Raw genomic sequence first — 20,669 nt, forward strand, 5'->3', positions numbered from 1 at the left:
GAGTGGTGTTGTCTGCTCACTTCTGGCAAGAGAGTGATTGAAGGAATGACAATGAATGTGTTTCTTTGTCTTGGGGTCACCCTACCTCAGTGTAAGACAGTTGGATTGTTAAAAAATTATGGCCCCCCTGAAAAGGGTTTTATGATATACAATAGTATCAAGTTGATACCTGGAGTAAAACTGGAGAGAGTTCTGGGGGTCAACGCCCCCACAGCCCAATCTGTGACCAGGCCTCATGGTGGATCAGGGCCTGATCAACCAGGCTGTTACTGTTGGCCACACTCAAACCAACGTAAGAACCACAGCCCGGCGGGTCAGGTACTGACTTGAGGTGCCCATCCAGTGCCTTCTTGAAGACAGCCAGGGGTCTAATGGTAATCTCCCTTATGTATGCTGGGAGACAGTTGAGCAGTCTTTGGCCCCTGACACTTATTGTGTTGTCTCTTTATTGTGTTAGTGGCACCCCTGCTTTTCATTGGGGGGGATGTTGCATCATCTGCCAAGTCTTTTGCTTTCATAGGGAGTGATTTTTGTGTGCACAATTGGTACTAATCCCTTTAGGATTTTCCAAGTGTATATAATCATGTATCTCTCCTGCCTGCGTTCTAGGGAGTACAGGTTGAGGAACTTCAAGCGTTCCCAGTAATTGAGGTGTTTTATCTCACTTGTGTGCTGTGAAGGTTCTCTTTACATTTTCTAGGTCAGCAGCTTCACATACCTTGATAGGTGCTGTTAGTGTGCAGCAATATTCCAGCCTAGATAGAACAAGCAACCTGAAGAGGGTCATCATGGGCTTGGCATCCCAAGTTTTGAAGGTTCTCATTATCCATCCTGTCATTTTTCTAGCAGATGTGATTGATACTTTGTTGTGGTCTTTGAAAGTGAGATCCTCTGACATTATTGCTCCCCTGTCTTTTACATTAGTTTTTCGCTCTATTGTGTGGTTGGAATTTGTTTGATACTCCAATGTAGTTTTAATTTCCTCACATTTTCCATAGTGGAGTAATTGAAATTTCTCATAGTTGAACTTTATATTGTTTTCTGAGGCCCATTTAAAGATTTGGTTGATGTCTGCCTGGAGTCTTGCAGTGTCTTCAATCAACGACACTGTCATGCAAATTCAGGTGTCATCTGCAAAGGAAGACACGGTGCTGTGGCTTGCATCCCTGTCTATGTCAGATATGAGGATGAGGAACAGGATGGGAGCGAGTACTGTGCTAGTCGCTCAGTAGCCTCCTCAGACTTTACTCTGTTTACTACTACTTCTATTTGAGTTTTATTTGTTAGGAAATTATAGATCCATCTACCAACTTTTCCTGTTATATTCCATTGTCATGCATTTTGTGCACTATTACGCCATGGTCACACTTGTCAAAGACTTGCAAAGTCTATGTATACTACACCTGCATTTTGTTTGTCTTCTAGGCATCCAGGACCTTGTCATAGTGGTCCAGTAGTTGGGACAGGCAGGAGTGACCTGCTCTAAACCCATGTTGCCCTGGATTGTGTAACTGATGGGTATCTAGATGAGTGGTGATCTTGCTTCTTAGAACTCTTTCAAAGATTTTTATGATATGGGATGTTAGTGTTATCAGTCTGTAGTTCTTTGCTATTGCTTTACTGCCCCCTTTGTGTAGTGGGGCTATGTCGGTTGTTTTTTGCAGCTGTGGGATGACCCGTGTCCATGCTTCCTCTCCATAGGATGTTAAAAGCACATGATAGGGGTTTCTTGCAGTTCTTGATGAACACTGAGTTCCATGAGTCTGAGCCTGAGGCAGAGTGCATAGGTATGTCATTTATTGCCTTTTCAAAGTCATTTGGTGTCAGGATAATATCAGATAGGTTTGAATCCACCAAATTCTGTCTCGCTCATAAAAAATTCATTTAGGTCTTTGATTCTCAGCCTGGTTAGCAGCTCACTAAAAACCGAGTCATACTGGGACTTCAGTAACTCACTTATTTCCTCACTGTCATCTGTGTAGAACCCATCTTGTCTAAGTAGGGACCCAATACTGGATGTTGTTCTCGACATAGATTTGGCATAAGAAAAGAAATTTTGGTTTTCTTTCAATTTCGTTTATGGCTGTTAGTTCTTCCCGCATTTCTTGACTCTTGTAAGTCCTATAGCTTAAGTTCGACGTTTGCTATTTTTCTAACCAGTGCCTCCCTTCATATTACGGATATATTGGCCTCTTTTAACCGCTTCGTTATTCTTTGCCTTTGCCTGTATGGGGAGTGCCTTTCTCTTTCTAGTTTACATATTCTCTTCCTTTTCCTTAAAGGAATATATATGCTTTGAGCATACCTCGAGTGCCAAAGAGTTAATTTTTTCTAGACATAGGTTTGGATCCATGTTGCTTAGGATATCCTCCCAGTTTATATCATTTAGGACCTGGTTGACTTGGTCACATCTTATGTTTTTGTTATTGAAGTTGAATTTGGTGAAGGCTCCCTCGTGACTGATCAAATTTTGTTGGTCCGGGGCCCCACGCATACATGTCTGAACCTATATTATGTTATGATCTGAGTATATTGTTTTTGATATGGTAATATTTTGTATCAGATCATCTTTGTTATTAATAATATGCAAGATTTGGTATCATTATCTTCAATAAAGATTGTGTGTGAAAAGGATTATAGGCCCATGAACACTCATTGCTATCACCACTTCATTCAGTGTGCCTTCATATCTATGCTATGCCTCTTTGCCTTTTCCAGGAAGAGGCCTTGATGCCAGTGAAGGGTTCTTGATGCAAAAAAAAAAATAGTTTAGATATCCCCACATGAAGTAAATTATGCCTCTCTGCTATCACTGTGCATCTGTAAATTCTGTGCCTCCTTCCCTCCCTCCCATAACACAGTATACACCATAAAGATGGGATGGAAGCTAGAGCCATGTGGTTGTTTTCACTGCATGACAGTAGCAACTTGATATGATCATGTGAACTTCAACAGATCCTGACGGGTAATTCATGCGTGTATCACAGATGTTTAGTAATTGTTAACATTGCACCAAAATGCATTTAATTTAGGAATTTGTTGCCACATTGTAAATTAGGACATGTTGCTTCTATTGAACTTAATGTATTACAACTGTTTTCACATCAGTCGCATATGTATGCACACGCCCTGCAATTCAGTTTTGGATTTTCTTTTGAAAATAGTCTCGGTTTATTAATTTAGTAACTATGCAATAACCTCTAATAGATTCAGAGGGCCACAGTAAATCTTCCTGCAGACTATGGGTTATTGACCAATGATCTGCTGTTTTAATAAAATTCAGAAATTGTCCCAGACATATAAGTTATATTGTTGATTTGCTGACTGCCAGCAGACCTGGATATGAAAAGAAAGCCTGATTTGCATAATATTGTATTCACTTTATTGAAAACAAGGCACACGACATTAGGCACATGAGTCTGGTAAATACAATACTTGGGCACTTGTGTCCAGGGTGGTGAGACACCATGCCCTACCTCCCAGCATGCAGAAAATTGTCACTGCAGTCGGTGTCAACCCCAGACATGCCAGCACCTGGGGCTCACACAAGGCCACAGTGTACACAGTATACTCTACACCAGCATATTGGCAAAAATTCATCTACTGCTTATAACTAGTGCTACTACTAGATACAGCCAGTTAGTGACTAGATGGAGAGACAGAAATAATAAATATTAATAGTAATAAATAATAAATGCTAATAAATAATTTTGTCCATCCACCCTTCAAGGGGGGCGAGTGCCTTGATGCTGGTGATCTTATGATGCAAGAAATTGAAACTACTCTACCTTTCCTTAGAGCAAATTTAATCACTTCTCATTTCCCTTGCCCTGTATTACCCCTATGGGTTTAGCCTGTATATGCATAATGAAGCATTAAACCTGTATGGGTCATATAGCATGTGGGAAATGGTGGTTAATTAAGTTTAATCGAAAGGAGAATTATTCTAAATCCTTGAATCAAGAGCTTTTCACTAGGATTTCTCTTTGCATATAATGATGTTGGTACTTCCCCAACTTTCAGTCGTCTGCACGTATGATCTTTAAAACCAATTAACATTATACCTATGAATTCCCTTTTGAATGGTGGAACTACTGACAACTGTGGAAATGTCACTTCCAGGGAGGAAGACAGCATCAACATTCAAGGTAAATACTGTACTGTCACTTTCAGGGAGCAAGACAGTATCAACATTAGTGGTAAATATATACTGTACTGTCACTTACAAGGAGCAAGACAATATCATCATTCAAAGTTTAATACTATCCTGTATTGTAACTGTTTAATTAACAGGTACTATACATGTTCATTACACGTTGATACTATTGGCCATTGACAAGGAACAATATTTCATCAAAAACCCACACTTAGGAAAGGAACCTTTTGCAATAAGGTTCCTCTCCCAAATGCAGGTTTTTGGTGAACTGTTCCAGTCACGGTATTGTGACTTTTTATTCTTTATTGGGTAAATATCTGCCATTAAAAATAGATGAAGTAGAATGTAGAATATTATGGTTTGGGAAAGCATCTTCACTTATGGTGTGGGTGTATCTTTGAGAAAATAATCTGCAAGTTCCATACACAGAAATTTTATAGAGTTTTTAGGAACCCATTGGGGATATGAAGGATCTACTGTTTAGTTTCTCCTTACAAATTTAATGATAATCTATACATGGGCAGCAGTGTAGATAGGCCATTGAATGCAAGCAGAGAAACCAGCTCAGGAGTAAAGGGAGCAGCGTAGCATTGTAATATGTTTATTTCTTATGGTAAGCAGAGTAGCAGTGGAGGTGTGGTGGTGATTGTTCATGGAGGATTGTGGTAGCAGCTGAGAGGTGAGCATCACTGGTATATTCACTAGTCGACCAGCAACTAGCAGAACCAGGAAATTGACCAAGGTAATCAACAGCTACCAGAACCCAGGTTACAAGTGTGTAAATACAGTAAACCCCTCAATATGGACTTTGAGCAATATTCCCTGGGTAAATTGTACTTTTAACTCCTTTATTTTAAATGTTTATTGCATTATATCTGTAAACTGTGTATACAGTGCTATATTAGGTATACAGCAGACTACTTAATTAAGTACCTTTTTTTGCTATTTTTTCATTCTGATTTAACAATCTCCAGGACAATATCTTCTGCTAGTCCGGAGGGAATGGGGTGCTGCCTTGATGCTAGCAAATGGCTCTTGATCTAAGGAATTAGTACTCAACCCTTTACTAAATCAGATTTGAATACCTTCAATTTCCCTATGGGTTTACCACTTCCCCATTATATACAAAAACAAGTGGTATAGAGAACCCATAGACTTACTAATTGCAATCTGTACACAACCTGGAAAGTGACTAGGGCAGGCAACCAGTACATGACCTAATGACTTGACTAGGCCAACAAATATGTACAAGATATAAAGCAGACTGAGACAGGCTGCAGAACAACCTTGCATTGGCACATCCTTTTGTTCTGTGTAGAGGTTCATCAAATTATAACTTTATAAAACTCTACACAGATAAATGTTGTCCCAATAAAAGACTGTTCTTTGTGTCTTTTCTTTACTATTGTCTAGAGGCTGACTAGGTCAACCATTACATAACCTGGTCAGAAAGTAGGAACACAATACAGAAACAGACAAGCTCAAGCAAAATTCACAGGAATCGAAAGTTGGTTAAGAAAATTTTTTTTTTTTTCAAAATCCCACCAAGCACTTACAAAATTGAGCAGATGACCAGGGCAACTGACAAGGAGAAAAAATACAGATCCAATAGATGGCTAAAATATCTGGATGACAATAGATGGGCTGCAGTAAGCAGCATCTAATAAGACAAGGCCCTTTCAGATGCCTTAATGTCAGTGAAGGGCTCTTGATCCAAGGGAGGGACTCTCATGGATCGAACCTGATTACCTCCCATTCCCCAGGCACTGTCAGCCCACTACAGGTTTAGTGATAATACTAATACAGAACATGAGGAACCAGGATCTGTGGGTTAACAAGAGTAATCACCACAGTCCTGACCTGATAACCTTCCAGGACAACCCAGTGCCAGCAGGATCTGCATATCTAAGGCAAAACAGTATCACCTAGACCTGAAAATCTACCAAGACAGCACTGTGAGGGCTTCAATTCAAACAGCACCATCAGAACCTGATGGTCTACAAAACAAACACCACAACCAGAACCTGAAATCTACCAAGATAACAGCACCACCAGAGCCAGAAATCTACCAAGACAACAGCACCATCACAACCTGAAGATCTATCAAGATCACCAGGACCTGAAATCTAACAGCACCACCAGGACCTGAAATTTATCAAGACAACAGCACTAGGACCTGAAATCCACCAAAATAACAGCACCATCAGGACCTGAAGATCTAGAATACAAACAGCACCATCAGAACCTGAAGATTTAGAATAAAAACAGCACCATCAGGACCTGAAGATTTAGAATGAAAGCAGCACCACCAGGACTTGAAGATCTATATTAGCACCACCAGGGCCTGAAGTTCTACCATCATCACCAGGACCTGCAGATGTGCTAGGACAAACAGCACCATCCTTCAAAGTAGGTGCCGGGCTCTTAATCTGAGAAATTATAAGTATCCAGCCTTAGATTAAATCTGATTGCCCCCACCCCATTGTTTTCTCTATTTCTGTGCCTCCTGTATTGTGCCCCACCCCTTTTCCCTGGAATTTCAACTCATTATTGCAAATCCTGTATGGATTTTTCATGTACAGTTTGCAACAAATTTGTTGATGTTATTAAGGTTCAGTTAGATTGTCCTGTCAGTAAAAATTAACCAGTTATAAAATCAGTTAGATAATCACTCTTCAAGACTTGTGAAACGGTCAACCATTTGACTGTCTTAGCAACAGTGAAATACTGTCTGTTAAGAGGATGGTCTGGGATTTTTTTTTGTTTTAACTAAGCATTCTTGAGACCTGAAATGAATTTTAGTTTTGGTATTTTGATCTGTGCCCTAAGGGATCTCCCCATTATTTAAATTGCATTTTTGGCTAATTTGCTAGCATCAACCAGGAATGACTTGGAAACTGTAGTGAATGTACCTCATGAAATCAACCCCTTTCTCTTGTTCTCTTAAACCATGGATTTTTCTATTGATATGCAGGTATTGACTTGGAGTAAATATAAGATTCTCGCTGTTTCTCTTAAGCTGCCTATAGTATATGCAGTATTTCTGACTAGAGTTTGACTAGGAACAAATTTTGACTGCTGTGAATTGCATCCTATAGGCATTGCTTCACACTTAGTCTTGGAGATTGTACTATATACTTATTGTTTCTGTCACCTTTGCTTTGTTGTACCATTCTTTTGTCACTTGCTTAATTCTTATTTTGTCATTCTTGTATATATGGTTTAGTGTGTAAGTGCTTGTAAATTTCTTGAAAGAATGGGTGATCAAGAATTACAAAATCCCAAATGAATGATGGTGGGAGTGTTTCTTTTTCAGGTCACCCTACCTGGATTATTATTACGTATTATAATCAAGGGGGAGGTGCTAAACCTGTAGGATTATACAGTGCCTGTCGCTCTTCCCCTGTTGAGAGCCTCTATACAGAAGCAAATGTTCCATCCTTGTCTGATCGCCGTGATGCCCATTGCCTTCGCTACTATGTACGCTCTCACGATCTACACAATCCTTCCATTTATAGAATGGTCACCGATATTAGTAGACATTCTTTATTCGTTCGCCGCCCCTGTTTGCTCCGTCCCTTTTCTCTTCGCCTACATTCACTCTTGTCTTCCCTTCAGTTACCACCTTTATATGTTCGTGTAGCATCTCACTTTTCCCTACCCCCCTGGGAAGTTCCAGCTGTTCGGGTCTGTTCTTTCTCTCCCTTGCTCGAAAGCTCAACTGCCTACGGTGGCTTCCCGCTCTCTTTTTCTTGATCACTTCCACTCCCATTCTCATGCCACCGCTGTGTACACAGATGGCTCTAAGTCTTCAGATGGCGTCGGATTCGCAGCAGTGTTTCCTGACAGCGTCGTGCGGGGGCATTTACTATCTTCAGCTAGCATTTTTACTGCTGAACTGTATGCCATTCTTGCAGCACTTATTCGTATCGCATCTATGCCTGTGTCATCATTTGTAGTAGTCTCAGACTCCCTTAGTGCTCTACAGGCTATACGAAAATTTGATACATCTCATCCCCTAGTTCTCCGTATCCAACTTTGGCTACGCCGTATCTCTACCAAACATAAAGATATTGTTTTTTGTTGGGTCCCTGGTCATGTCGACGTACAGGCAGACAATGCTGCGCAGTCAGCAGTACATGACCTACCAATTTCCTATCGAGGTGTTCCATTTCTGGACTATTTTGCTGCAATAGCTACCCACCTTCGCACCCGTTGGCAACAACGTTGGTCAACTCTGCTCGGTAACAAACTTCATTCTATTAAACCGAGCATAAAACCATACCCCCGGCCGGGATTGAACCCGCGGTCATAGAGTCTCAAAACTCCAGCCCGTCGCGTTAGCCACTAGACCAGCTAGCCACAATAAGATTCATCCAACTAGGTATATTTCTACACCATAGGAAAGTTAGCACAGGCACCTCTGTGACCACAAATGCAAGTTTTTACAGACGAATCTCCAGCTAGCGTGGCCGTGACGAACTCTAGCTCAAGTCCCTTCACTGCCGTCAACATGACTCAAGAAATCGTAATGACACGATTGCAAATAAACCATACCCCCGGCCGGGATTGAACCCGCGGTCATAGAGTCTCAAAACTCCAGCCCGTCGCGTTAGCCACTAGACCAGCTAGCCACAATAAGATTCATCCAACTAGGTATATTTCTACACCATAGGAAAGTTAGCACAGGCACCTCTGTGACCACAAATGCAAGTTTTTACAGACGAATCTCCAGCTAGCGTGGCCGTGACGAACTCTAGCTCAAGTCCCTTCACTGCCGTCAACATGACTCAAGAAATCGTAATGACACGATTGCAAATAAACCATACCCCCGGCCGGGATTGAACCCGCGGTCATAGAGTCTCAAAACTCCAGCCCGTCGCGTTAGCCACTAGACCAGCTAGCCACAATAAGATTCATCCAACTAGGTATATTTCTACACCATAGGAAAGTTAGCACAGGCACCTCTGTGACCACAAATGCAAGTTTTTACAGACGAATCTCCAGCTAGCGTGGCCGTGACGAACTCTAGCTCAAGTCCCTTCACTGCCGAGTTGGATGAATCTTATTGGCCACACTCGTCTTACTCATGGGTATCTCATGGAGAGGCACCCTGTTCCTCTCTGTGAGCAGTGTCAAGTTCCAGTATTGATTAGCCACATTCTGTTAGACTGCCCTCTCTATCAACGAGCACGCAGAATTTACCTCCAACGTCGTCTTCGTTCTACTACTCTCTCTTTACCTACGACTGATTTACTCCACAAACTCTGATGATACTTTTCGCACTCCCCTCAGCCCTTTCTAGTTCAGTCTCTTGCTGCCCTTTACCCTTTCACCATCCACTACCCCGCTGTTATCCGTAACCTATTACTCATCCATCTCCCTTTTGCCACCTGATGCCCTCGCTTCCTTCCTGCCCTGCAGCGCTGTATAGCCCTTGTGGCTTAGCGCTTATTTTTTATTATAATAATAATACAGTGCCTGTGAGGGGGATGTAGAAGGTACTCAGGCTTAATTCAGGGAACTGGAGCATAGATCCAATTCCCTAGATCAAGAGCCCCTCACCAGCGTCAAGGAACCTTGGGGGGCACCCTACCTGGAAGACGGCTGGTGTGTTAAAAATTATTAACAATATTATCATTATTGTACTGTCACTTTTATTATGTTTGCTTTGTTACATTTGCTTTATTATATAACATTAGCTTTGTCACCTTTGCAACCACCAATGTCTCTTATACCATTTGCTTTTTGTCTCCAATTTATTTTTTTTTTTTGAGTAGCACTTTTTAATTTACCTTTTTTTTCCTACTTATTTACTTCTTTTGATGCTTGTTTTCTCTCTCTCTTTTTTTTACAGTGCTGAATGACCCTCTGGGTTTAGTGCATTATAATGGATAAACACATAAACAAAGAGAGGATGATTAGCACTTTATCTTCCAAAACAATCACTACCAGATAAGAAAATCGACTCCCTGACCATCATGACCTGAAGGTCTGCATGCAGTACCTGAAGATATACAAGCACTGCCAGCACCTGAAGATCTATCAAGATGTGAACTTCTATCAGAACCTCACGATTTACCAAGACAACCAGGACCTGAAGATCTACAAGACAAAGCACTTCCAGGACCTAGACACTTACCAAAACCAACAGGTCTGAAGAGACCACCAAGACCATATACTATGGCACTACAGCTGTCACTTTAAAGGTATGACAACAATACTGTTCTTTTAGTCTTAGACTGGATAAGATGATTCACATTGGAGTGCTAAGCTCATAGGGATAGGACAGTACATGGGGGTTCTTAGAAAACAAGACTGTCAAGAGCAAGAAGGAGAACGCCACGAAAAGTGGACAAGTTGGGAAGATTATGGGAGCAAGACTGATGAAAAGAATCAAAAGAGTTAATCAAGGCAATACCAGCGCAAGAGGTAGGTGAAGTGGCAAAGGAAAGACCAAAACCAAGAAGTTCAAGCTCATATTGAGAGAGTGAGACAGAAGACAGTGCACCTGTTAGTCTTTGACTGGCTCCTCCTCCTCCTCCATACTACCTCCCCCACTACTACTACCTTCTACCTCCATTACTACTACTACACCTCCTGCCTGTATATACCCCTCCCTCTCTCCTTTTTGTTAGTGTGACTGTAAATGGTCCAAGTCGGACCGAAACGTCGTCATAAGCTCCTCTCTTCTGTGTGCGGGTTATTTGTGTATCGTTCCAGTCACAGTATTGTGCCTTTTTTTGTTATTTATGGACCTCGTAGTTAAGCGTCTTATTCTTTCCTATTTTTTTAATGTTCTTCCTTCTTTTAAACCCCTCTTTCGTTCTCATGAGGTTGCTCTTATTGCTACCAGGTGTCGTAAGAATCAGTTTCGCTTCCTACGTGACTGACGTGTTGAACAAGTTCTGCCCCCTTCCTTCTCCCATTTCCTGAAACCCAACCCACTGGGTTTCCTGATCATGCCTGTCTCCTACTTCAACAGTTCATTCTTTCTACAAAGTCTCAGGTTGAAGATGCCTTCTTTACTCTCCATCAACGTCAGTGTGCTCTCTTTGCGTCTCTTCCACTAGATCTCTGTAACCTTCTCTCTACCATTACTTTTGACACTGCTCACCTGAATTCACAGATTCATTATTCTAAACTACAGAATAAACTTCGTCTCATCTCAGATAGCCCTTGTTCTAAATTTTCCCTTACTGACTGTGTTACTAACCTGTCTTCTGTCTCACTCTCTCAATATGAGCTTGAACTTCTTGGTTTTGGTCTTTCCTTTGCCACTTCACCTACCCCTCGTGCTGGTATTGCCCTGATTAGCTCTTTTGATTCTTTTCGTCACTCTAGCTCCCGTAATCTTCCTGACTTGTCCACTTTTCGGGGCGCTCTCCTTCCTACAGTACATGGGGAATGGGAAGTAAATGGGTTTTACCCAAGGGAAGGAGAGCTGCAATTCCTGGAAGTAAGAGCTCTTCACTGGCATGAATGCACCCATCTTAAAGGGATGAAGGGGATTGAACTATGCAAGATTAGTACTCTCCTATGGATAAATAATTCATTCAATGTGTGTAAGTGTATGAAAGCACTCGGTTATGTCTATTATTATTTTTAAATTCAGGGAAAAGTTCTAAACCCCTAGGGGCCAAATATAGCTTGGGGAATGGAAGGTAGTCAGTTTTGATGTAACGAAAGGGAGGGTAGCTTCAAATCCTTGAATCAAAAGTCCTTCATTACCAATTCACCTCCCTTGAAAGATTCTGTTTTGTTGATCTGTGCCCTAAGGGCACAGATCATTGTTTTTTCCAACTAATTAAGTATATGTACTGTATGCATATATTCACAGATTTATATTCTGCCTCCACACAACAGTTATTGTGAGGTTTTTTAAAGCTAAGAATATCCTGTATACAAAACACAAACTACAGGAAAATATGCCTAACTTTTAAGCACTTCTTCAAACCATTAGTGCACAGCACCAAAATAACTCATGTTTAAGCCAGCATGTTTCTATTTTATTTGATATGTTATGTCACATTGGCTTTGGACACAGTTATTACCAGGGGAAACTCTTGAGCCAAGGAATTGTAGCTATCTTCCCTTTCCTTGGATCAAACATGATTACATCCCATTTCCCATGCACTGTATACCCACCACAGGTTTAGTATTGCCCCAGAAATATAATGATGAGAACAACAATTTCTCTAGAGGAGTCTCTCCCAATTGAAGTCGTCAGTGATTTCTTCATCATCAGAATGTGGGCCTGAGCCAGTGATGAGTCCCACCTGGATAGCCTCCATATTCTCAGCCAGACCACACACCAGTGCTCCTTCTAGTCCATCATCATCATTGGTGGGATTAGTGCTGTGGAGGGCACGGGTGTGCCCCGGGGGCGTCAGAGGAGCAAGCAGGTGAGTCAGAGGCTCTGACAGAGGCTGGGGACTTGAGATGGAAGGTTCTCGTCTCATGATGGTTACTGTTCCACCAGACCCATGGCTGGCAGCACTTACCGTTTCGCTGAGAGATGCCAGTGAGGTGCTGTTCTCTCCTAAGTCACTGTGCCCACTTAAACTAAAACTACCATCCAGAGGCAGCTCCCCAGGACTGCTGGCTTGCTGAGGCGATCTAAGCACATCATCAGGAGGAACAGCATTGGACACAAGTAAAGGATCTGCCACTAATGTTTCAAGTGTCTCTCCTGATGCACTTTGTAGGGGAATAGGTATGCTATTTACTGACACATTTTGAGTAGTGTGCATAGAAGTGGAGAGGGTTGTGAGTGTGGGCATAGTGGTGCTCATGGGCATGGACACAGGAAGTACCCCATACCCATATCCCATACTCCCCACAACATTTTGACTTCCCACAGATGACGTAAAGAGGTCAGAATATTCTTTAAGTAACTCAGGTGTGAGGTTATTGAGAAGATGTAGATCGCACTCTTTCATGGTGATACCATCCACTCCAGCAGGTTCACCTTCCACCACTCCGCCTACTCCCACACTCACAGGCACACTGGCTACTGGTCGACTGTCTAATGCGAACCCTGAAAAAGAAATGTCATTATGGAACAACTGACTTTTCATGACACCCTATAAACACAGCTTTTTCTTGTATACATGGGCAACACTGCATCATTATGTACATGAAAGTTGAATATATAATTGGGTGTAATTTGAACTCACTGGAACTTATTAATACATGTATACTGTATCCTCTCAACATTACTTATTGTGGGCTTCAAGAGGCTCTGAATAAGCAAGTGGATGACTATGGAATTTTAAAACATCTTTGATCTAAAGCTTCTACACCAGCCTTAATGCTGGTGAAGTGCCCTTCATCTGAGTAATTGGAGCTACTCTCTCCTTGGATCAAGCATTGCATAGCCCTTAACCCTTTCACTGTCAGTGTCGTATTAGTATGGCTTACAAGCCAGTGTTGGTGACGTATTAATACCCAAAAATTCTAGCAGCTTCAGATCTAGCTGGAGAAAGCTGGTAGGCCTACATGTGAGAGAATGGGTCTGTGTGGTCAGTGTGCATAGTATAAAAAAAATCCTGCAGCACGCAGTACATGAGAAAAAAAAATACAACCATGTTTCTGGTCTAAAACGTGTATTTTCGTATGGTATTTATGGCTGTATTCTCGTTTTCTTGGTCTCAATTGATAAAATGGAAGATATATTAGAGATGATTTTGATTGGTTTCACGATGAAAAGTACCTTGAAATTTAGCTCAAAGTAGTGGAAATGTTCGATTTTTGTCGCTGTTCAACAGTAACAAGTGACGTCACCGTCCAATACGTGTCCAACTGGCCAGTCTAATATGCGGTCACGAATGGATAGACATTATTTATACACTTATTACACTAATGCATAACAGTAAATCTTCTATTTATTGTGTGAATAAAAATTCAAACTGGAAAGCAAGAATAATATAAGAGGGGCCTGCAGACGTGACTAATGAACAGAGAAAATGTTATTTTAGTTCCAGAATTGTCTGCATTGTTTATTCTGGACCCTATTTTGAAATTGGCATCTTTTGAAATTTTTGTGAAATTGCCAATTTCTGACCATTTTATTAGATAGTTGAAATCAGTAAATGAGCAATTTCCTGTATGCAATTGATAGAACAAATGGAGTTTTAGCGAAATAGCTGAGAGTTTGGCCGACTGGAACAATGGAATTGGTTGAAAATAGGGCTCAAAATCGCTGAGACCGCTAACTTTGTTAGAGCGCAATTCCGTAAGTTTTCCATCAAATTTCATACTTTTGGTGTCATTATCATTGGGAATAGATTTTCTATCATTTCATAAGATTTTTTATTTTTTTTTAAATTCTTCGACACTGAGAGCAAGCTTGTGTGCAGGGTTGTCACTAGTGAAAGGGTTAAAGCTTGAGGATTTCCCCACCAGTATGATGATACACTGCAGCCCTCTAGCAGGTGTGTGTTGCTCACCCTCGAGATCAGAGTTCCACAACTGCTGGTGTTGCGACCAGGGTTCAAGCGTGGCCTGGTGACTCCAGGAGCTGATGAGGGTGCCACCAGGACCTAAGTGGGTGTCAGGCACTCCAGCAGCAGCCATGGCTGCTACTGTGGAGGCATTGACATCTGTCTTGCTCAGGGCAGTGTTGTACGAGGTAGTTCTGTCACTCATCGTCAGATACGGGTTGAACTGAGGAGAAGATGACTTTTAATTTTTGCATATTTTCTTCAAGAATAGACCTTGATACTGGTGAAGGTCTTGTGATCCAAGGAACTGGAGCTATTCTCTCATTCATTGGATAAGACCTAAATACTTTCCATTCCCCAGGCACTGTATGATCATTACAGTGTTAGCACTTCCCCATGTACTTTATACAGTAATGCAATTATAGTATTAATCTTGCATGTCATGTTCATTTGATCAAACATTAACACTGAATTACAGGGGTTCATAGGTTCTATAGCTGAAACACTAAGATCTGTGGAATATTTTCTTTCCTATACTGAGCACTTAAATATAAGTAAACAGGAACTTGCAGTTATACTATACTTCCCTTCAAGGAAGATGGGTAAGGGACTCTTGATTCAAGGAACTGGAAGTGTGAAAAAATTTACATACAAATTCTCAAAAATTTCCCCTTGAAGGTGTTAATACTTGGTAAATGTTTGAAAATCAAGCACTGAATGTTAAGCAGGGGGCACAAGCCTTGCCAAATATATATTTCTATAGTTCATCAGGAAGGCTTAAATAAAATTTATATAACTAAAAATTATTAAGAGAACATAAGAACACAAGAAAGAAGGAACACTGCAACAGGCCTACTGACCCATGCAAAGCAGGTCCATGTCCCCCCTCCCTATGCTGGATTAGCCCAATGACCCACCTAGTCAGGTCACTTCCACTTAAGGAAGAGCATGGCATCAGACCTAGTAGTACAAGCTAATCAGGTCCAACTCACACCCACCCACACCCACACCCACTCATGTATTTATCTAACCTATTTTGAAAACTACACAACATTTTAGCATCTATAACTGTACTCGAGAGTTTGTTCCACTCATCCACAACTCTATTACCAAACCAGTGCTTTCCTTTATCCTTCCTGAATCTGATTTTTTCCAACTTGAAACCATTGCTGCGAGTCCTGTCTTGGCTGGAAATTTTCAGCATGTTATTTACATCCCCTTTATTCTTGTTTTCCATTTATACACCTCGATCATATAATTCTACGCCTTTCGAGAGAGTGCAGATTCAGGGCCCTCAGTCTGTCCTCATAGGGAAGATTTCTGATACATGGGATCAACTTAGTCATCCTCCTCCTCTGTATGTTTTCCAGTGCATTTATATCCATTCTGTAATATGGTGACTAGAACTGTGCAGCATAATCTAAATGAGGCCTAACCAAGGATATATAGAGTTGAAGAACAACCTGAGGACTTCTATTGTTTATACTTCTAGATATGAAGCCAAGGTTTCTGTTCGCTTTATTGTGAACACTAATGCACTGTTGTCTTGGTTTTAGATTACTGCTAACCAGAACTCCTAAATCCTTTTTGCAATCAGTAGTATTAAGATCTACATTATTTAGTTTGTGATATGTAGCATGGTTATTTTCCTGTCCAACATTTAGAACTTTTCATTTGCCTATATTAAACTGCATCTGCCACTTCTCCGACCATTGCATCAGTCTATTCAAATCATCCTATTTTGGTGTCATCAGGAAATTTGCTCATGTCGCTATTTATTCCCTCATCTATGTCGTTTATGTAAATTGTGAACAACAACGGGCCCAACACTGACCCCTGTGGAACACTGCTTGTGACATGCCCCCATTCTGATTTCTCCCCATTTATGCAAACTCTGCTGCCTATTTGTCATCCATGCCTCTACCCAGGAAAAAATTTCTCCTTCTATTCCATGTGCCTTCAGTTTCCTCAGTAGCCTCTGATACAGAACTCTATCGAAAGCCTTACTGAAGTCCATATACACAATATCATATTCATTTCCATGATCTACCTCCTCAAACACCTTTGCGAAAAAAGTCAGTAAATTCACAAGACAGGAACGCCCCTTTGTAAAACCATGTTGAGATTTATTAATCAATTTATGCCTATCAAGATGGCTATGAATTGCTTTGGCAATTATTGATTCCATAAATTTTCCCACTATGGAGATAAGGCTTATTGGTCTATAGTTCGAAGCTAAAGACCTGTCACCTGCCTTGTAAATAGGTATTACATTTGCCATTTTCCACTTATCTGGCACTATGCCAGTTTGTAGTGATATGTTGAAAAGATTAGCCAAATTATTATTATTATAATCAAAAAGAAGCGCTAAGCCACAAGGGCTATACAGCGCTGCAGGGTAGGGAAGGAAGCAAGGGAATTGGATGGCAGAAGGGAGGGGGGATGATCAGCAGGTTACAGAAAACAGCGGGGCAGGGGATAGTACGGGGGTAGAGGGTAGCAAGAGATTCAAGTAGAAAGGGCTGAAAGTATCAGAATTTGTGAAGTAAGTCAGTCGTTGTCAAAAAGTCAATGAGAGAGTCCGGATGAAAGGTGGGTCCATCAGCGAGAAGGGAAGGTAAAGAGAGAGCAGCGGGGCGAAGACGACGACAGAGGTAAATTCTGCGTGCTCGTTGATAAAGTGGGCAGTCCAACAGAATGTGGCTGACTGATAATGGAGCTTGGCAATTCTCACAGAGAGGAGCAAGACGCCTCTCCATGAGATATCCATGAGTAAGACGAGTATGGCCAATGCGAAGACGGGAGAGAGTAGTCTCCCAACCTCGACACTGGTGATAAGAAGACGGCCAGTAACCTATACTCGGTTTAATAGACTGAAGTTTGTTGCCGAGCATAGTAGACCAACGTTGTTGCCAACGGGTGTGAAGGTGGGAAGATATTACAGCAAAATAGTCCGTACATGGAATACCTCTATAAGAAACTGGTAGGTCATGTACTGCTGACCGCGCAGCAGTGTCTGCCTGTTCATTGCCCTGTACGTCAACATGACCAGGGACCCAACAAAAAACAATATCTTTATGCTTGGTAAAGATGCGGCGTAGCCAAAGTTGGATACGGAGGACTAAGGGGTGAGGTGTATCGAATTTTTGTATAGCCTGTAAAGCACTAAGGGAGTCTGAGACAACCACAAATGATGACACAGGCATAGATGCAATACGGATAAGTGCTGTAAGGATGGCATATAATTCAGCAGTAAAAATACTAGCCGAAGGTAGTAAATGCCCTTGTACGACGCTGTCCGGAAACACTGCTGCGAATCCTACGCCGTCAGAAGACTTAGAGCCATCTGTGTACACAGCAATGGCATGAGAATGAGAGTGAAAGTGGTCAAGAAAAAGAGAGCGGGAAGCGACCGTAGACAGTTGGGCTTTCGAGCAAGGGAGGGAGAAAGAACAGACTCGAACAGCTGGAACTTCCCAGGGGGGTAGGGAAAAGTGAGATGCTACATGTACATAGAAAGGTGGTAGTTGAAGAGAAGACAAGAGCGAATGAAGGCGAAGAGAGAAGGGACGGAGTAAGCAGGGGCGGCGAACAAATAAAGAATGTCTACTAATATCAGTGACCATTCTATAAATGGAAGGATTGCGGAGATCATGAGAGCGTACATAGTAGCGCAGGCAATGGGCATCACGGCGATCGGATAAGGATGGAACGTTCGCTTCTGCATAGAGGCTTTCGACAGGGGAAGAGCGAAAAGCACCAAGGCATAAACGTAATCCTTGGTGATGAATGGGGTTAAGGCTAGAGAGAGTAGCAGGAGATGCCGCTGAATAGATCTGGTCACCATAATCAAGTTTCGATAAAATAAGGGTGGAATGTAGGTGAAGGAGGGTTCGACGATCAGCTCCCCACGAAAGATGAGCAAGAGTTTTAAGAAGGTTCAGCCGGCTGTGACAAGTTGCCTTCAGAGAGGTAATGTGAGGTTTCCAGGATAACCTACGATCAAAGAGGAGGCCCAGAAACTTGACTGTATCACGTTCAGGGATACGGGAGCCATAGAGGTACAAAGGATGATTGGAGATGACAGAGCGTCTAGTGAAAGTGATTTGGTGGGTTTTAGTGCTGGAAAATTTAAACCCATGTGTGGTGGCCCAATTGGAAACACGGTCGACTGCATGCTGGAGAGAAACTGTAAGGAGGTGACAGTCAGCGCCTGCACAGGCAATAGCGAAGTCATCAACATAGAGTGATGACCAAATATTTGATGGAAGACTAGAGGCCAAATCATTAATAGCAAGGAGAAAAAGTGTTGTGCTCAGAACACATCCCTGGGGGACACCTTCAGCTTGGATAAAGTCCGGGGAGAGCACATTATTAACCCGAACACGGAAATGCCTGTCAGTTAAAAAGTTCTTAAGGAAGGATGGTAGATTGCCTCGAAGGCCTAAGGAGTGGGCTTGGGCTAAAATATTATACCTCCAAGTTGTGTCATATGCCTTCTCAAGGTCAAAAAATATGGCAATAACTGAGTGGTTATTCGCAAAGGCATTACGAACATACGTATCCAAGCGCAGTAAGGGGTCTATGGTAGAACGTCCCTTACGAAAGCCATATTGACGAGTGGAGAGACTGTTGTGTCTCTAAATACCACACTAAACGTCTATTTACTAGACGTTCCATTACTTTGCAAACTGCACTGGTAAGAGCAATGGGACGATAGTGGGAGGTTTCATGTCCCGTAGTGCCTGGTTTGCGGAAAGGGAGAACAATGGCGGATTTCCACAGCTGTGGAAGAACTCCTTGTGACCAAATAAGATTGTAAAGGCGTAATAGGACTGCAAGGGCTGACTGATGTAAATGTTGTAGCATACGAATATGAATGTCGTCGGGCCCAGCTGCCGATGATCGACAAGCTGAGAGTGTTGCCTCCAGTTCTTGAAGTGTAAAAGGCACATTATACTGTTCTTCTCTGAGAGAAGAAAAGTCCAAGGGTGCTAACTCTCTGGCAGACTTTGAGGAAAGAAATGAGGGGCATAGATGGAGTCCCTGAGAAATACGGACCAGATGATTGCCAATTTCATTGGCAACATCTAGTGGGTTTGCTATATCAACACCGGCAACCCGCAGAACAGGAGCCGGGTCAGGAGAATATTTACCACTCAGTTTTCGTACTTTTTTCCAGACTGCACTCATAGAGGAAGCAGAGGTGATGGTGGAGACATAATCTCGCCAGCAAGTGCGTTTAGCGTCACGGATGACACGGCGAGCGATCGCACGCTTCTGTTTAAAATCAAGGAGTCGCTCTGTGGTTCTATTGTACCGGTACCTGCCCCATGCAGCGCGTTTCAAACGTACTGCACGAGCACAAGCAGGAGACCACCAAGGCACGCATTTCTGAGAATGCCTGCCCGAAGTTTGGGGTATAGAATGAGAAGCTGCAGTGAAAACGGAGGACGAGAAGAGGTGTAAAAGCTCATCGATGGAGGACGAAGAAGGAACCTCTTTAAAAACAGTCAGGTGTGAGTAAAGGTTCCAATTTGCCCGATTAAATTGCCAGCGTGGGGTGCGAAGAGGTGGCGAATATGAAGGGGAAGTAAGAATGATTGGGAAATGATCACTGTCATGTAAGTCCGGGAGAACAGACCAAGTGAAGTCTAATGCGGCGGAGGAAGAGCAAACTGAGAGATCGATGCAAGAGAGAGTATGAGTCCGAGGATCAAAATGGGTGTGAGTACCTGTATTTAAAACATGGAGGGGGTGGGTGGCAAGAAAAGCCTCTAACTGAATTCCACGGGAATCACAGTGAGACCCCCCCCCCCCCAGAGGAAATGGTGGGCATTAAAATCACCAAGTAACAGAATCGGTGGCGGTAATGACGAAACAAGGAAGGCAAAATCCGGAATAGTTAATGCCCGAGAAGGAGAGAGATATAAAGAACAGAGCGTATACCACCTATGTAAGTGGATACGGGCTGCTGTGTAATGCAGCGAAGTATGAACAAATAGCTGATGGTACGGAATATCAGTGCGGAGAAGAAGGGCACTTTCATTAAAGGTCCCATCAGGAAA

The 20,669-nt window shown here is 42.2% G+C and overlaps 1 protein-coding gene across 12 annotated transcripts in view; it reads right to left on the minus strand.

Moving 5' to 3' along the window:
• Nucleotides 1–6,471: 6,471 nt before the first annotated feature.
• LOC128696987 (forkhead box protein J3-like) overlaps nucleotides 6,472–20,669 on the minus strand; it is a 96,697-nt gene continuing 82,499 nt past the window's right edge. For all 12 annotated transcript variants that reach the window (XM_053788458.2, XM_053788450.2, XM_053788455.2 and 9 more), the window contains 2 exons: nucleotides 14,608–14,824; nucleotides 6,472–13,196 (listed from right to left, as the gene is read on the minus strand). In XM_053788458.2, the coding sequence (XP_053644433.1) occupies nucleotides 12,355–13,196; nucleotides 14,608–14,824 (1,059 nt within the window). In that variant the 3' untranslated portion in view covers nucleotides 6,472–12,354. The remainder of the gene's footprint in view (nucleotides 13,197–14,607; nucleotides 14,825–20,669) is intronic.

The sequence above is a fragment of the Cherax quadricarinatus genome, chromosome 49 (genome assembly GCF_038502225.1).
Source record: "Cherax quadricarinatus isolate ZL_2023a chromosome 49, ASM3850222v1, whole genome shotgun sequence".
Classification (NCBI taxonomy): domain Eukaryota; kingdom Metazoa; phylum Arthropoda; class Malacostraca; order Decapoda; family Parastacidae; genus Cherax; species Cherax quadricarinatus.